We start from the raw sequence: 15836 nt of genomic DNA, 5'->3' as shown, positions 1-15836 counted from the left end.
AAGGGGACATGGGGAGGATGACACAAGGCCAAAAACCACAGCACTTGTCTCAGCACTCACAACCATGGGCATAAATTATCTTCATGGTTAATGCAACCACAACATCAATATTTTCACCTATCTCCTCACTGGCCCACAGAAGCTGCTGACACGTAACATTCACTTCCCTATTTTTTAGGAAAATCATTGGCAAAAATGTCAGAGAGTGTAGGGGAAATTGTCATTTGTGTGTATTTATTTTTTCTTGGTGTTTCAAAGCACAAGCACAGTTTATGTCTACTGGCACACTCAGGAGATTAAAGGAAAGCAGGAATTAATCAAAATTAACATTTTTCCAACTGTAATAAATGTATACAGGATAAGAAAAGGAATGAAAAAAGTAAAATATCCTTGTTTCTAGGTTGCTGACTTTCAATATCAACCAAATAGTAAGAAATGGGCATATGTGTGTGTCTGCATGTGCTTTACAGCTGCACAGTTACATAGAGAGAAGCTCGGGAAAAGGACTGGACCTTGATGGGTAGTTGATGATATTACAGACTAAAAATGCCATCAAGAAGACAGAAAACACAAAGTGCTATGGGTTAACTATTTAATTCTGAAAGTGTTATTTATATGACTAAGCATTTAATAAAAGCATGTCCAATTCCAAAATGTTGCCTGCAATCTGTTGGCTTGAATTTAAAACCAGACTGTTCATGTGTAGAAGGAATAAAATAATCAGTTTAATTCTCAGTGATAGATTCTCTAATGAAGGCAGAATAGAAAACACTCCTTCCCTGTCAATGCACTAAGTTTTATGAATAACTAATTTGAATCCCACAGTTCTCTGTGTTACAAGGCAAAGGTGTCTCTTAGGAGATGAGAATCTGCAGCTGTGTATTATCTTCTTAGATCATAACCTTGACTGCTATCCAGCGAACAGTTGCTCTTCCATAGTGCACTCCTCTAGGAAACTCACTCAGGATTTTTTTCCTGTAATGTTGGGTAAGCTTCTTTTGAAATAATAAACTTTGCTACGCCTCTCCAACAGTTTTCTCTTGAATTTCAAGTTTGCAGATTGCATAATAGTGTTATGCTTTTCTCCTCTCCCACAGTTCCATAAACTCCACAAATTTTGCTAAACTTTAACTGCTCCCCAGTTCAGTTCATTATGTGGTTTAATGCTGGGACAGCAAAAAGGCAGGAATGACCAGTATCACATTGACAACAGTGTGTTCTTTGGAGTAGGGCATCAGATATCTCTGTGGTTAAATTGCTGAACTGGGATTTACAACCTAAATTAGTTATTCCGGTACTACAATGTCTGAAAGTCTTACTAGCATTCAAGTATCTAGGAATCCTGAGGCAGTTCTCTGTCAGTTCTGAAAAAAGCATCATATGTGACTATAGTCAAACAATTTAATGCCTTTGAACTTGTTTTCTACCAGTTCGTTGGCAATAGCAGATCTTGTCTCCCCCAAACTGATGTGTTAAGGATTATATTATATGTGCTTATGAAGCACTTGGGCATAACAGCAAATACATGGAAGCCTTCAAAGGTTTTCAGTTCTTAGGTGTGGTGGTTTGAAACTCCCAAGAATCTAACTTCTAGGTTCAAGCCCTAGATTCAAGTTCTTGCAGAACTAAACCAATAAGATCAGATTAGATGGAATATGGAGCCCAGAGAAGGGGAGTAACTCCTCATTTTCTTCTCATTCTCTTTTCCTTCACCTCCAACTTCTCTCCACCTGCAAAATTTTCCCTTAGAAGAATTTGTCCTATTCTGCTCAGTCATTTCTAGTTTGAAAAATTTATTTCTTCAATGAATGCTGAAATTCTCCATCCTGATAGAAGTAGATGATTGCAATTGCCACCTCAAAACAGTTTTAGATGCATATGAGCCCAAAAGCTTCTCCACACAAAATTCACTGTAAATGGCTCTTAAAAAACAGACAAAAGAATAAAGAGTTTTCAGTATAGATTGTTAATGCCACTCTTTGACCCGGAGTCTGGTAGCTTCTATATCTTCCAAAATTCAATAAATAAATTGTAGATTTTGCACAGAAGGCAATTCACATTTGCTATCCCTGAATATGTCAACAATTCTTCCACAGAGCTTAAGTGAGAATTTTTTCAGGTGTTAGACAAGCTAAAAGCATGTTCATGCTAGTACCTCAGCCCATTTTTGCACCTGCTTTCAGGAATTCACAATACAAAGCATTGCCTGAAAAATTCAAACTATATGTGACTGAGCGAAACAAGGGCCAACCAAAGCTCATATTGGCAAATTACCCAGAAACAAAGTATACTTCAGAGACTGCATGTGCCTACTTAGGTCAAATTAACCCTCAACAACAATAAAAATATAACACTGAAAGAACTTAGCACCCAGCAATCTCAGGAGTCATAAGCTTGTCATGTGTGCTTTTACGATGATGGTAACTTTATCTTGTTGCTGGTTTCCTGTTTCCCTGTATACTGAAAGGGGACAAAGACCTCACAGTTTTGTCCCACTACAAAAAATCCATCCAAGCAGAAGTCACATCAATTAGGGGATTGCAGAGTGTACAGTACATAGAAAAATGCAGAAAAACACTTAAGCACCTGCATCTATGGGACTAGAATCCCATATAACACAATTCACTAACAGTCCTGGAACTGTGCTAAGACCAACTTTGCCCATGGAGTGCTGTGTAAAGCTGTGTTATTATTATGTTCCTAAATGGCATCTACATAATGTGCAAAAAATTGCTTCTGTATAAATCACTGAGATTTAGAAAAAAAACCTGAAAACACCTATTTAAATATTGGCATGGTTTTCCTGTGTTTTTACACAATTCTGTCCTCAAAAGTTGGATAGTGTCCAATCATCATATCTGCTTTGAACTATTATTAGTCTGTTATTCTTAACCTGTCAAGGATATAGCTATTACATGAATATCATCATTTCCTTATAAGACACAATGTATTTAATCACAGATCACAGTATTCACCTGCAATGATTCCAAAATTTAGAAGATTGGCCAAGCCTTTTGGTAACAAGTTAATTTTCTACCAGAAAACTTGGGCAATTTCTGAGAAGAGTTCCAGACCTCAGTGCCATGCTACACAAACTCTTCTGGAATCTGTTCTTTTTGCCTCCTGTTACATTCATGACTGCCTATTCTTCACTCATGGGTCTTCTGCTGCCAATATGAGTAGAATTAACTCTTTTTTCACAAGTAGGTAATCAGTGCAATCAACTAAGGCAACAGGATTTACTCCTTGGTTTAAAACTTATCTTTTAGGGTTCATTACTCGGATCATAGTCCCATTAAAGTAACTGGCAAAAATCCCCAGATATCAGATATTAGATGCTTGTATTACAAACTACTGTCAACAAGGATTAAATTCTGCTTGCCATTCACACCTACCCAGTCCTTCTGCAGCTTGTAATTCTCTGCATAAAGAGGGAGAGACATGCTTGCATGCACATTGTCTCCCAGATTTTCTATTGCAAATACTCTGTTTTATTTTTTAGCTTAAACAAGCTAATAAGAAAATGATTAAAAGAGATGGCAAGGTTAAATAACATTGGTAAAAAAATATTAAAAGTTGGCAAAAAATACATTTCTGTTTTGAAAGCATGATGCCTTTTCTCAAGAAATGCTAGAAAGGGGATGCACAGCATGCAGATATCTGATTTCAAAGCTGGGCACAGAGACAACCTCACACTGAAGATGGTAAAGATGAGTAGATAAGCGTAATGCTGACAGCCTAACCTGAAGCCCTAGAGATGTAACCCTGTTTGATGAGTACCTTAGGAAATGTTCCTTGTGAAAAAAGGAAAACCTAATGGTTTAAATCAGATCAAGGGTCGAATATGATTTTTGCATTGTTACCTTCATTGCAGCAGATATTTCAGTGACTCTGAAAGAACCTACAGAATGAATTAATCTGCTCTTCATTATGCAACAAAAAGGAACATCTTTTATTCCTGTACAGAACTGATTCTGGTCCTTCCAGTAACTGGATTTTCTTCTGTTCTAGTCAAAAAATGTAGGACAGACAACAATAGTTTTTAATCTTCCTGCACATCTTGGAAACATTTTTTTAATGATTTTCTGCCAACGCTCTTCTACTGAGAGCTTTCACATGGTTCACAGCTAATGTAATCCTACATTTTAAAGAGGATGGATTACAGAGAATTATCCTCCTATTTATATTGCAAGTGGTGAAAGGAACCTTTTTATTTTCTCTGATACAGTTTTATTTCAGAGCAGTGGCCTGGAAACAACTGTGCCATTATGGTCAGCTTGTGCCTTTGGTCACACCACCACCCGAGTAACTAAGAGGAAGAGACACCTTTAAGGCATAAATTTCCCTGTTTCCCTTCACTTCAGAAGTAGTGAAATGATTTTTTCTTTTTCTTTTTTCTTCATAAGCCAGTATTGGTGTTATCACGTGATTCACTTTCTCCTGCTGGCTTTCATTTCTTTTTTGACCGTAAGTTCATTCATCCTGGCACTATAGAGAGATCAGATACTATGGGAATCCATTTTTAGCTGCTTCCATTTTACTTCATTAACAACAAAAATAAACTGCAGTAATTTGCTATTCCTGTCCTCCTCTATCTCCCTGTTATACATCAAAGGTAAGGTAGAGAGTGAGTTTCACTAGTTCGTCATTTGTTCTTCCCCCTTCTCCAACCCATACTCTTGGCATGAAGGTGAGAAATAAAAATTCCAAATAGTTCCTCTCTTTCCTACACCTAAATCAGGTTCAGATAACACACTTGTATAAGTGCTCTGTGGAAACATGCACAATCTAATATTTGATACCCACTTCTTTTTGCTGGCAAACAACAGGTTCTCACTGTTAAGACCCTACTAAACATTTAACATATGTGGTGGCCAACATAACACTGCCTTACATGCAGTAGAAGTTCTTGGTGAGAAAGATTTCTGGAGAAAGTTGCACAAATGTCTCCTTCCAACTTCAGGCCAAAAGGCAAGAAGGCCCTTCATGCTCTTGTTTTCATGGAACAGAGAGGAGAATTACACTGATATGTTCAGCCCTCTGCTTTTCCTTGTTTTAAAAAGTGGTGTTACAATATTTACCTAACTAACAAACACAGTGAAAATTTAGGCCAATACACATTCAGAATATATGACCTATTTCAAACAACGCATAAACTAACGCCAATGTCTAAACTAAGAAAACAAGATTTCCTGGTCCTTGATTAAAATTATTTAAAAAAAAAAGTCTTAGGTGTATTGCTTCATAAACATTTACAGTGGTCACAAGCACCTGTGAAATTATTGCTCAAGTATAATACTTGATTTGAAGTATTTAAGAGGGAATTAATATAGCAGCTCTTTGTGCATATAGCAGAAGGAAATGCAGCTCATCTACAGTCAAATAAACTGCTTGCACTTTCTTGCAATATGGAGCAGAAGATGATGAACCAGCTCAACCAACACACCTGTATGCAACTGACCTTGAATCCATCCAGCTGCACTGTCTTTTTCTACAGTAAGAATTAATCTGCAGAAGGATCTGTTTGCAAAATGAAATATTCACACTGTACTTAAAGTGTGAATTAAAGCCATTTTTTTCCTGCCACAGAATTTTTGCATCAGTAATTATTTCTTGGAAATCAGAGTTTAGCTGAAAGCTGCTTAGATGCAAGAGACAAAAACTCTGGCTTGCTCACCTCCAGCTGATGTTCTTCAACTCTGCCAGAATTCTGTTTGTGCAGCTGCTGTGCTGCTTTTAAAGTGGGAGAAGAATGAAATCCCTTCATGATTGATTAATTTTTTTGTTTTGTATCTCTGGACTCATTTGGAGTAGATAATTATGGGGTTCCTGCAGATGATCAATAGATTGTTCTCGCATACCACCAAGACTGTTTGCAAGTGATCCTTAATAAACAAGGGGATAGGAAGCCTGATAGATTCCCAAGTTCAGTTCTCAACACAGTTCATGTGAATATTTCTTGATCACTGCATGCTAGATTAGCCTTGAGGGAAAGTACTAAGCAGAGCTGTTTCATAATGAACAGGCTACTTTCTGCCTCAGGGGAACACTGTAGTATTCTGAAGGTCTTCCTGCCCATATAAATCACATTGTATGTATTATGCCACATAACCAGGATGCAGAAGTCATTCCTTTGCTTTCCCTTTGGTTGATGAGTCTTATCCATTCAAGGAATTTTGCATTTCCAGGATCTGCCTGGAATCAATCTGCAAAGAGGATCTATGTGTAAGTGGTACTTAGGGACTTGGTTTAGGGGAGGACTTGGCAGTGTTAGGTTTATGGTTGGCCTTGTAGATCTTAAAGGTCTTTTCCAACCTAAATGATTCTATGATCTGACTCAAGTCAACATGGAAACCCCCTGTGAGTGAGTTTTTTTGGAGGATTTTGATGGACCAGTGCAAAACAGCAAATAGGAGACACCAAAATCTGACCCACAACTCTTAAAGCAAGTATTTGAACAATCCTAAGAATTAGATTGATGGTGCAAGTCCACAAGATTTTTACACTTAGTTAAGAAGTCGTTGCTTTAATATTTTTATATCTTTTTCCATAAAGCGGTTCTACTCCAGTAGTCTGGTACTCCTGAATGCTACAGTAACAAATTTTTTAGTGGTGAACAACACAGAGAAAAAAAGAAATATAGTTTCAGGATCTTGAGGAATTATGATAGATAAATAAGGCAAAAATAACTAAAAGAGCTCTGAAAAGTCTTGAGTTTCTTTAAAACCAATAGTGCACAACAAATGAAATAAAAGATGTAATGCTGACATCACTAAACTTCAGGGCTGGTATCTCTTAAAATTAGTCTTGCAGCCCAGGCCTAAGGAATACTCCAAGCCACTCCTTGACAAGCGTAAGCAATGGGACAGTTGGAAGTGAAGTAATATGATGAACTGCTGCTGGAGGGCAGGGGAAATAGGTCCCAGCATTTTGGGTTGCCTAGGAGCCCAAATGGAACACAAACCCCATGAGCAGCTGAATTTTTTCAGACTGCATCATTACTTTGCTTGTGTTTCAAAATCTTTTAATTCTTTGATATCTTATAGAGCATACACAGGACTATCCCATACACAGGACTATCACGTAATCTTCAATTTTCAGGTATGTAAAGCTATTTCATTAACAAATTGTTCTATGCTTACTCCAAATTGACCTAAATTATTACTATTTGCCATAGAAATATTTCCAGTGGCTATTTCTTCCCATCTGTAGCTATTAGTCAAGGTGACATAGGAAGTGTTGAAATGGCAGATCTTGTTAGAACACTAATAGGAAAAAAAGTTAATAATTCTTCAAGTTAACTTTATGACCAATTAATCATACAGTGGGATGAGTGCTGGAGGCATTCTGTTCCAGATGCATATCCCAATCTACCTGCACTAAAGCACACCTCAGGAAGACAGCTTTGTGGTTGAAATATAAAGCAGGCTGAGCTAAGAGAAATCCTCTTCTGGACTACCAGGAATTCAGACTATGAAATAAAATCTTTTGCATTTTGCAAATGTTATGCAATGCTGTGTCACTCTTACCTCCATGGGAAAGGCCTTAAAATTAACTGTGTGTTCAGAACCACGCTGGTTTTCTCTCCCCCAGTGAAATCGAACGTCGTGTAGCTCAAACTCATGTCCCCGAGGTAATGGCCCGCCTATTAACACTGGGAAAGAAGAAAAGTGGTAAGGAACTTGACTTTCAAGGCAGAGAAGCCACTGAAGCAGAGAACCAGTTGTATTCTTCAAATATAATGAGCAGATTGTAGCAAGCTTCTTTTTTATGAGTGGTACCAGAGAGGAGAAGAGTAAAGTTGACAGACTTGACACCTTCACTTTCAAAGTATTTTGTGGATACAGAACATGAATTGAGGCAGCTATGTGAAACTGCTGTCATACTGCACTCTTTGTTTTATGATGTAGAACAGCTGGACACACCACCAAAAAAAAAGTGTACCTTTATCAGTCAGAAGAATGAATATGTTTATTGCTCTTATCAAGATATTAGCCATGTGCTCCGAACAGATGGTAGGGGTTCTGAATTGAACTGGGAAAGTTGTCCAAATGCTTACTCTCCATGACCTATATTTGCTATGAGTCACAGAAATTAATAGAAAACTTTGATTGCAAATATATTGCTAGGTAAAGGTGTTCAGTCAGGCTGACCACCTGTCAGACTTCTGAGACACAGAATGCCTCCATATGAAAATATAATCAGACCTACACACCAGAGCAGCAACAACATACCTCACTTAGCTTAAAACAGCTTCTAGGCAGGTAAGGCTTTTCTTTACTTCCTTTATTTAAACATCCGGAATTTCTTAAAAGCATTTGTCCACAATTGCAACACAGGCACAAAAAAAAATTATATAGCAACTCAATACTTTTGCATTAGTAGAGACTTCCACCATAAGCAGTAAAAACAAGCAATTGTGAGGCCCGAACTACTACGGAATTAATCAGTGGAAATGTTTTGCCCAGGGATTTCTGAATCTGCCTCAGATCAAATATCACACCACATGCTGGAGGCAACTTCCCACTAAAATCATTGAATACTGACTTCTAGCCAGGGCTGGATTTTATTTAAGGGCACACACAGTCTTTCCCAGAATCCATTAAATTCTAACTTACATTTCATGGACTTGGAATGAATCTTTTACAATTTCTGGTAATTAATAAGAATTATTTAGCTGCATAAACTCCAGCTTCAGGAAATTAATTCCATAATACAGTTATTTTGCCACACAAACTGTACAGCCTGAGTTTGGAGCACAAGACATAGTGTGATACTAAAACATAATCTAGCAATTGAATCATATTTCAACCGTACAAATACAAAACTGAAGATACAGAACTATAAAAAACTGAAAGAAAACTGACCAATTTTGGTTTTCATGAGCATCAATTAGGTTGGAGTAAAAAAAAAGTCAGAAATTCCAATTAATCCTTCTTTCATAATTCCTCACAACTAATCTACCAGCCATTAGGATTTCTAAAATTAATTTTCCTAATTGTATAGATTCAGATTGGCTACTTAATCTTGTTTTATCTGTATTCTGTCTATACCTATATCCCCTACAGAGAAAATCTACAAATCTGGTAAACACTGCGGGAAACGACGATTGAAGTATTTAAAGAAATACGAATAAATATAAAAAATCATATTATTCAATTAGTGCTATTTCGTAGGAAAATTGAGCATTTTCTCTGTTTTAAAATATTGCTTCTAGGAAAACTCTAACTAGAACAAATGTTCTCTATAGGATGTAGTCATGGATGTCCAGGAGCTTCATAGAGTTTATTTCCGAAGCTTAAGCTATAACATTGATCCCATGATATTTAGACGTATGAAGTAAGTTTATCTTTCCTTTGCCTTTCATTAGATCTTGATTCTTGTCAATGTATGAAACATGTTTAACTTCACTTTGTTGTTCAGCAATTTTTGATCCTCATTAGAAAATGTTTCTGAAACGATGATCCACTGTGCAATCTGCTGCTGGCTTAAGAGAAGTCTCTCTCTTAGTAGGATATGCTCTAAAGCATTTTTCAGTACACAATTCCATTACACAGTTGGTCATGGTTCTTCCACTTAATGCATAACACATGTACCAGCATCAAAACGAAAGCAGCCAGTGAAAATGTTTGCAATTAAATAATGAAAAGGATTTCGGAATTCCAGATGGACTGCATGTCTTGAATTAAAAGATGAAATCAATCACCAGTAATGACAAATTGATTTTTAATATGCATCTTAATCAGTTTACTTTTTTCCATAAAGAAGTTTTCCTTTGACTGTTAACATTACAGTAGATGAGGATCTCTTGCACATTAATTGGACAGAGTTTCAAAAGCATTTAATGCTCAACAGTTCCCATCAAAATAATCTGGTTAAATGGATTTGTCATCAGAGATCCCCTGTGAGGAAAAGAAACTGCAGGAGTTTCCTCAATCCCTGAAAATTGGCCAGAATACTAGGTCAAACACAGTTTATTAACTCTTTTCTCCTCTTGGTAGAGATAATAAATGTTGCCTTTTCCTTCCCAAAAATGGAAAAATTATTCCCAACTTACTAATGGAGAATGGGAAATCATGTAACATGAAATCTAAGGAAAAGCTGAAACTAAACCAAGATTTCCTAAATCATAATTCCATACTTCAGTTATAAACTTTAATTCTATTTCACATTTTCTTATAATTCAAGACTCATCAGTCTGGCATCACACTGCATTCAAGTATAAAAAGAAGTCTTTCCTTTCTTCTAATTCTCTTAGTGGTTTTGCACACACATTTCGGTGTTGGTCCCATCTTATTAATTATGGCTACTAAGTTATAAACTGCCCTTGGGAAAGGTAGGATTGAAGGAGTTGCATTTTGGCATGCAAGTGATGAGGTCGTTTGTGGTCTCTCTCACTTCCTCCACAGGAGAATTCAAGAATTCCTGATCCTGCGGGGAGAACCTTGTCCCTTGAGAAAAGAGCTCTGCTTCTGATGAAGGCACTAAAACTGACCGGAAGTACAATATTTCTGTTTTATTGCAAATCTGCAAAATTCTGTGGAAAGAAATGTGTTGCAATAATACATGGAAATTATCAAGGAAAGGAAATTATAAAGGAAAGCATCATTATTAAAATAACAAACCCTTCCTTTTTAAAAAATTCAGTGTAAAACTGAACCGACTCCCTCACTCTCAGCACAGCTGTATTTCCAAGTATTACTGGGATATCAGAAGGAAACAAAAGTTGGAATATCTCACAGTTAGACAATGTTCAGCTGTTTAAATGCCCCCCAAAGGCTGTTACTAGCTAAGACTGGTTAGAATAACATAGATGCTCTTCCAAACACATGGTAAGAACTACCACAGTGTTGGAAAGCAAAATGGACTTTTTTCTCCCTACTTTCTTGTCTCCTTCATACAGAATAGTTTATCCAGCTGAAAAGCCGAGTAAGACAGTGCAATTTCACTTAAGTTGGAATTGTTTCTCTTATTATTTGCTTCTAATTCATATTTGATGAATGACACCAAAAATGTCATCCTTTAAGAAACGAGGACTGCTTTGCTACCTGGTCCTCACCAATGCTGTGAGCACATATAACTGGCATTTCTATCTTAGTGTCCAAATCTGTACTTAGTACTCAGAACGCACTCAGATTAACGGAAAAAGTTCTTTTAACTTATGTGGTCTTTGGACCAAGGACAAATCTTGCCAGCTGTACAGAATAGTTTGGCACCATACTATCTTAGCAGGAGTCTGGATTGCTTCTGAATGCAGACAGCTGTTAATGCCAGTGAATTGGAGGACACCACCACAAGAAGTAATTCTTGACATGCTCTGAAGCAATCTGACTGACCATCTGAATGGGCACAACTGCTCACTGCTGGGAAAAGCTACTGTTCCTACACTCCAAGATACACATAACAGCAAGTCTCAAGGCAACACAAGTTTTAGCAGGGAAAGCCAAGGCAGTATTTCAGCATACCTGATTTTGACTTCAGGACAATCTGAATTGAATGCCCGTCGTTGATCACTTCACAGTCACGACACACTACGTAGTTCGGTGACAAACGCACTTCCAGGAGCGAGGGGTCATATTTAGCTTCTCTCGAGTTCAAGTTAATGGGCGACTGGTACTCCCCGTTAGCATCGGGGAAAATCAGCCCCCACTCCACTCCTGAGGCACAAGGGAAAAGCTGTTACGGGGGGACCCGGCACCCTGCGCTGTGGGACAGCCAGACCCTCCCTGCGGCGCTCCACCGCTGCTCCAGGGGCTGCTTCCCCGCACCCCAGCCCGCCGGACCCGGACACGGGCCGCACCCGCCGCCCCCGCGCTGCCCTCCCTTGGCGGGGACCGGCTGTCCCCGCTGCAGGACGGGCTTCCCCGCTCCCGCACCTCAGGGCGGCCCGGGGGGGGAACCTCCTTTCTCTCCGCCACTGAAAATCCCCTCGCCATCTCCTCTCCCCCGGCCGCGTCAAAGTTTTTCCTCGGTGGGAGCGCTCCCGCTCCTCACCTGTCTCGTAGCCCACTCCGGAGCCTCCTCCCGGCGCGGCGGGACTCGGCGCCCTCGATCAGGCTCTGTCGCCATGGGGCGGGCGCCCCGGGAGCCCGGCGGGGTGTGCGGTGTGTGAAGTGTGCGGGGCGAGGCTGGCTGGCGGCGCTCCGCACCAAGGCTCGGACCTCCCTCCCTCCCGCCCTCCGCCCCCGCCCGCGGCTGTCGGCGTGCCGCAGGGAGGCGTGGGGAAGGGGCAGGGAAGGGGCAGGGGAAGGCAGGGAAGGGCAGGGGAAGGGGCAGGGGGGCAGGGGCGCGCGGGTGAGGCCGGCAGCCGGTCACTGTCCCAAAGGGGCGGTGGGGCGGGAGAGGGGTGAGATGACAGCCGCTGCCCGGGCTGGCCTCTCCTGAGGGATGCTAATCTCCTGGTCCTTCCTGCGTCTTCTTCGCCTTCCCCCGCGGGCTGCTCCCGTCGCCTGGGGACGGGATGTGTGCGCTGCCCCTCCAGCTGTGGCACAGGAGGTCTGTGCGCCCGGGAGAGCAACTTCAATAAAGGGAAGGGCAAAGCCCTGCCACTGGGGAGGAACAACCCGGGCGCCGGGACAGGCTATGGGCCGCCTGGCTGGAATGCACACCTGTGAGTCCTGGTGGGCATCAGGTCGGACATGAGCCAGCAGTGTGCCCTTGCCGCAAAGAAGGTGAATGATACCTTGGGCTGCATTAGGCAAAGCAATGCCACTAAGTCAAGGAAGGCGATCCTGCCCCTCTGCTAACAGCTGGTGAGGCCACACCTGGGGTGCTGGGTCTAAATCTAGGCTGTCCCAGAACAAGAGACATGGACCTACTGGAGAGAGTCCAACAATGGGTCATGAACATGGTTAAGGTACTGGACCACCTCTCCTATGAGGAAAAGCTGAGAGAGCTGGAACTGTTCAGCCTGGAGAGGAAGAGGCTCAAGGGGACCTCATAAGATACATACGAATACCTAAATGAAAGATGCAAAGAGAACAGAGATAGGCTCCTTTCAGCGGTGCCCAGTAACAGGACCAGTGGTGATGGGCACAAACTGAAACATGAGGTTCCTTCTGAGCATCAGGAAATACTTTTTCATGTAAGAATGACTAAACCCTAGCACAGGTTGCCCAGGGAGGTTGTGGAGTCTCCATCCATGGAGGTATTCATCTGAACAGAGTCCTGGGGAACTTGTCCTGGGCAGCCCTGCTTGAGCAGGTGATTTGGACAAGGTAATCTCCAGAAGTCCCTTGCAATCTTAGCCATTCTGTGATTCTGTGGTTACTCCTCACCCCACAGAACTGTGCCTGTCCTGTACAAGGATGGAGGCTCTCATGAGAGTAAGGCAATCACTGAATAAGCAAGGGAGCCATACTCTGTCCCTTTGGTCCTGAAGGAGAGTTGAAACATCTTTATAAAGACCCCTTCACTTAGGCCAGATCCAGAAGTGTGGCATCAGCTCCTCCTGCAGATTATATAAGAGGTAGGGTTTGAGAAAAGTCTCTCCCCAACATAAAGGTGCCTCAGTTCAAGCTTATGAAAGGACCTTTCCTTCTCCTTTGACGAAAACCATGCATGGAACTAGGAAACATTCATTCTGTCAAGGGAAAAAAGGAACAGAAGGGACCTCTGGTAGAGATCTCTTCTAGGCAGTGGTCCAAACACTTGCGTCAGTGAATGCAAGGGGAATGGGAACCCAGTATCAACGGTCTGAAATCCCTGACAGCAACCAGAAAAGGCAACAGAGGCAGTCAAATAGCATTGCCATAATGGTAAAGGGGAGGTGCCCTTTGCTTACCATCCTTGTCCACTTAAAGACAGTGACCAGGTCTCCCTGCATTCTGGTATCCCAAGAGGATAACATCTTGATCCTGTGCTGTTGATCCACCAGGTTTGATCTAGGTGTGGACCTCATTGTGCTTCAGTGTTGCCCAAATCAGCAGCAGTACCTGCGCTCTCTGTGCAGCACTGGCATGGGAGCAGAAATTATCATCAGTGTGAATGTGAGATGAAAGGAGAAGGACTGAAATGAAACTTCATTAATGAAGCAAGAGACTACTGGTTCATGAGCTGCATGCAAGGTGAAAAGAAAATAGGACAAAACAAGTAGAATGTACTAGGTTGGGGTTTTTTCAAAATCAGCAGAGAAACACAGGTTTCCTTCTACAACATCCTTAGTTACTCTCTTCACTATTGATGGTTGAAAGGAATATATACTACCCAAACAAAGTACAACCATGGTGCAGCTTACAGAGGCAAAAAAAAGCAAATAGATGTTTTTCATATAGTGAGAACCCGACATCAGTACAAACAAAAATCAGATTTTAACATACATTTTAGTCACATGAGGTATGATGTTGTCTATGCATACCCATCTCCCATACCAAATTGTCTTTATTAGTTGTTATGTTTTATCCCCTAATCACATCTTAAACCCACACTAGCTGCTTCTATTAATGTCAATCCCTTTGAATCATTGCTCAACCACATGGGGAAAAAGCAAACATTCCCCTAAATCATCACTGATTGTGGTCCATTTGACTGGAAATTCATTTTCCTCTTCAGATTCTCATATTTTGGAAAAAAACCAAGCAGTCCTAGGAGGCTGGGCTCATTCCCTTACTCCTTGAAATACTGTATTTCATTCATGCCCTCTATTAAGTCCTTTCCTGCAGTAGCTTTCCTGTGGGATGTCTAGAATTTTGTGCTTATGAGGGGCAACATTATTAGACCTATAAGTTCCTGTTTTGCAATAAACACTTTTCATGGTTTTCCATAGTTTTGATGGTTTCCATTCATAACTGAACTTAAGAACTAAACAACATACATTTTTTGCCCTTCCTTTTAACCTTTACATTCTTTCCAAAGTTTACTGAATAGTTGGGATTTCTTTATTCTCGTACATCTGCTGAGTAGTTTTCTGTTCATATATCCTGTTCCTTCCATAGTATCTGTCAGGCATAGCATGATCTAATCAACAGATTAGATTCCACTGAAGATTCCTGCAACTTCTTTAGTGGTGAAGTGTGTAAGTAACAATGGAGTTTGTCTCTTCATAATGAAACGGAGCATGGAACAGACCTCTTACATTAAACTCCAACCACAAATGCACCTGACCCATCTCTGCACAAACCAACTCGTTCATTTAGGAGCTCAGCTTCAAGTAAAAGGATTGAGACAATCAGATGGAGACAGTGGCACGATCTAGGCCTTGTTCAAGATCTGTAGGATTTGATCTCCTTTAATGATTTAGGCACACCTAAAATTTCTCTGTAGATGTTCCCAATAGTTGAACTTACTATGAAAAGATGTTAAATATATAATACATATAAATACACTCTTTATTCTGTAAAAGTTCATTGCTCATGGTGGCTCAGCACACTGATAAATCTGTAGGGAGGCACAGTTATGGTCCTCAAGCTACTATTAAACAGATGGGCAAAAAGTAGGAGAAGCCCAGCCAACATGACCTTCATAAGTGACATAATACCTCACCAAAAGAAACAGGAGCAGGGTACCTCTCTCCCAAATCCCAGTTCAGCCTTTAATTCTGTGGAACCTGCTGACTTCTTGTTTAATTGGGATTAATGGTCATACCCTTTGATGATAGCAGGGAAAAAAAGCTCAGGCACAGATCCAGGGCTTAATAGTTCCTCTTTGAACTCACACGACAGAAGTTCAGAAGCAGTGTAGTCTCTGATATTCCTTTTTATCAAACAAGAAAAGGCATTTTGAAACATTGTTGATATAATACTTAATCCTGGTAAGATTGCAAGAAACTATTCTTGTGTTTCCTATATCTAGATATTATTATTTTCTCGAGAGTCACTGATTTTTCTTCAACAGAGAGT

General features: G+C 40.5%; 1 protein-coding gene across 1 annotated transcript in view; it reads right to left on the bottom strand.

Moving 5' to 3' along the window:
• The window catches only part of CA8 (carbonic anhydrase 8), a 47038-nt gene extending 35102 nt beyond the window's left edge, over positions 1-11936 (bottom strand). Inside the window, exons 1-3 of the mRNA XM_029959372.1 lie at positions 11769-11936; positions 11466-11676; positions 7530-7654 (exon numbers count right to left, since the gene is read on the bottom strand). Of these exons, the coding sequence (XP_029815232.1) occupies positions 7530-7654; positions 11466-11676; positions 11769-11936 (504 nt within the window). The remainder of the gene's footprint in view (positions 1-7529; positions 7655-11465; positions 11677-11768) is intronic.
• Between the last annotated feature and the right edge of the window lie 3900 nt (positions 11937-15836).

Source organism: Manacus vitellinus, unplaced genomic scaffold (assembly GCF_001715985.3).
Source record: "Manacus vitellinus isolate BGI_N305 unplaced genomic scaffold, ASM171598v3 scaffold_1_pilon, whole genome shotgun sequence".
NCBI lineage: Eukaryota > Metazoa > Chordata > Aves > Passeriformes > Pipridae > Manacus > Manacus vitellinus.
This window is presented reverse-complemented; position numbering and strand designations above follow the sequence as displayed.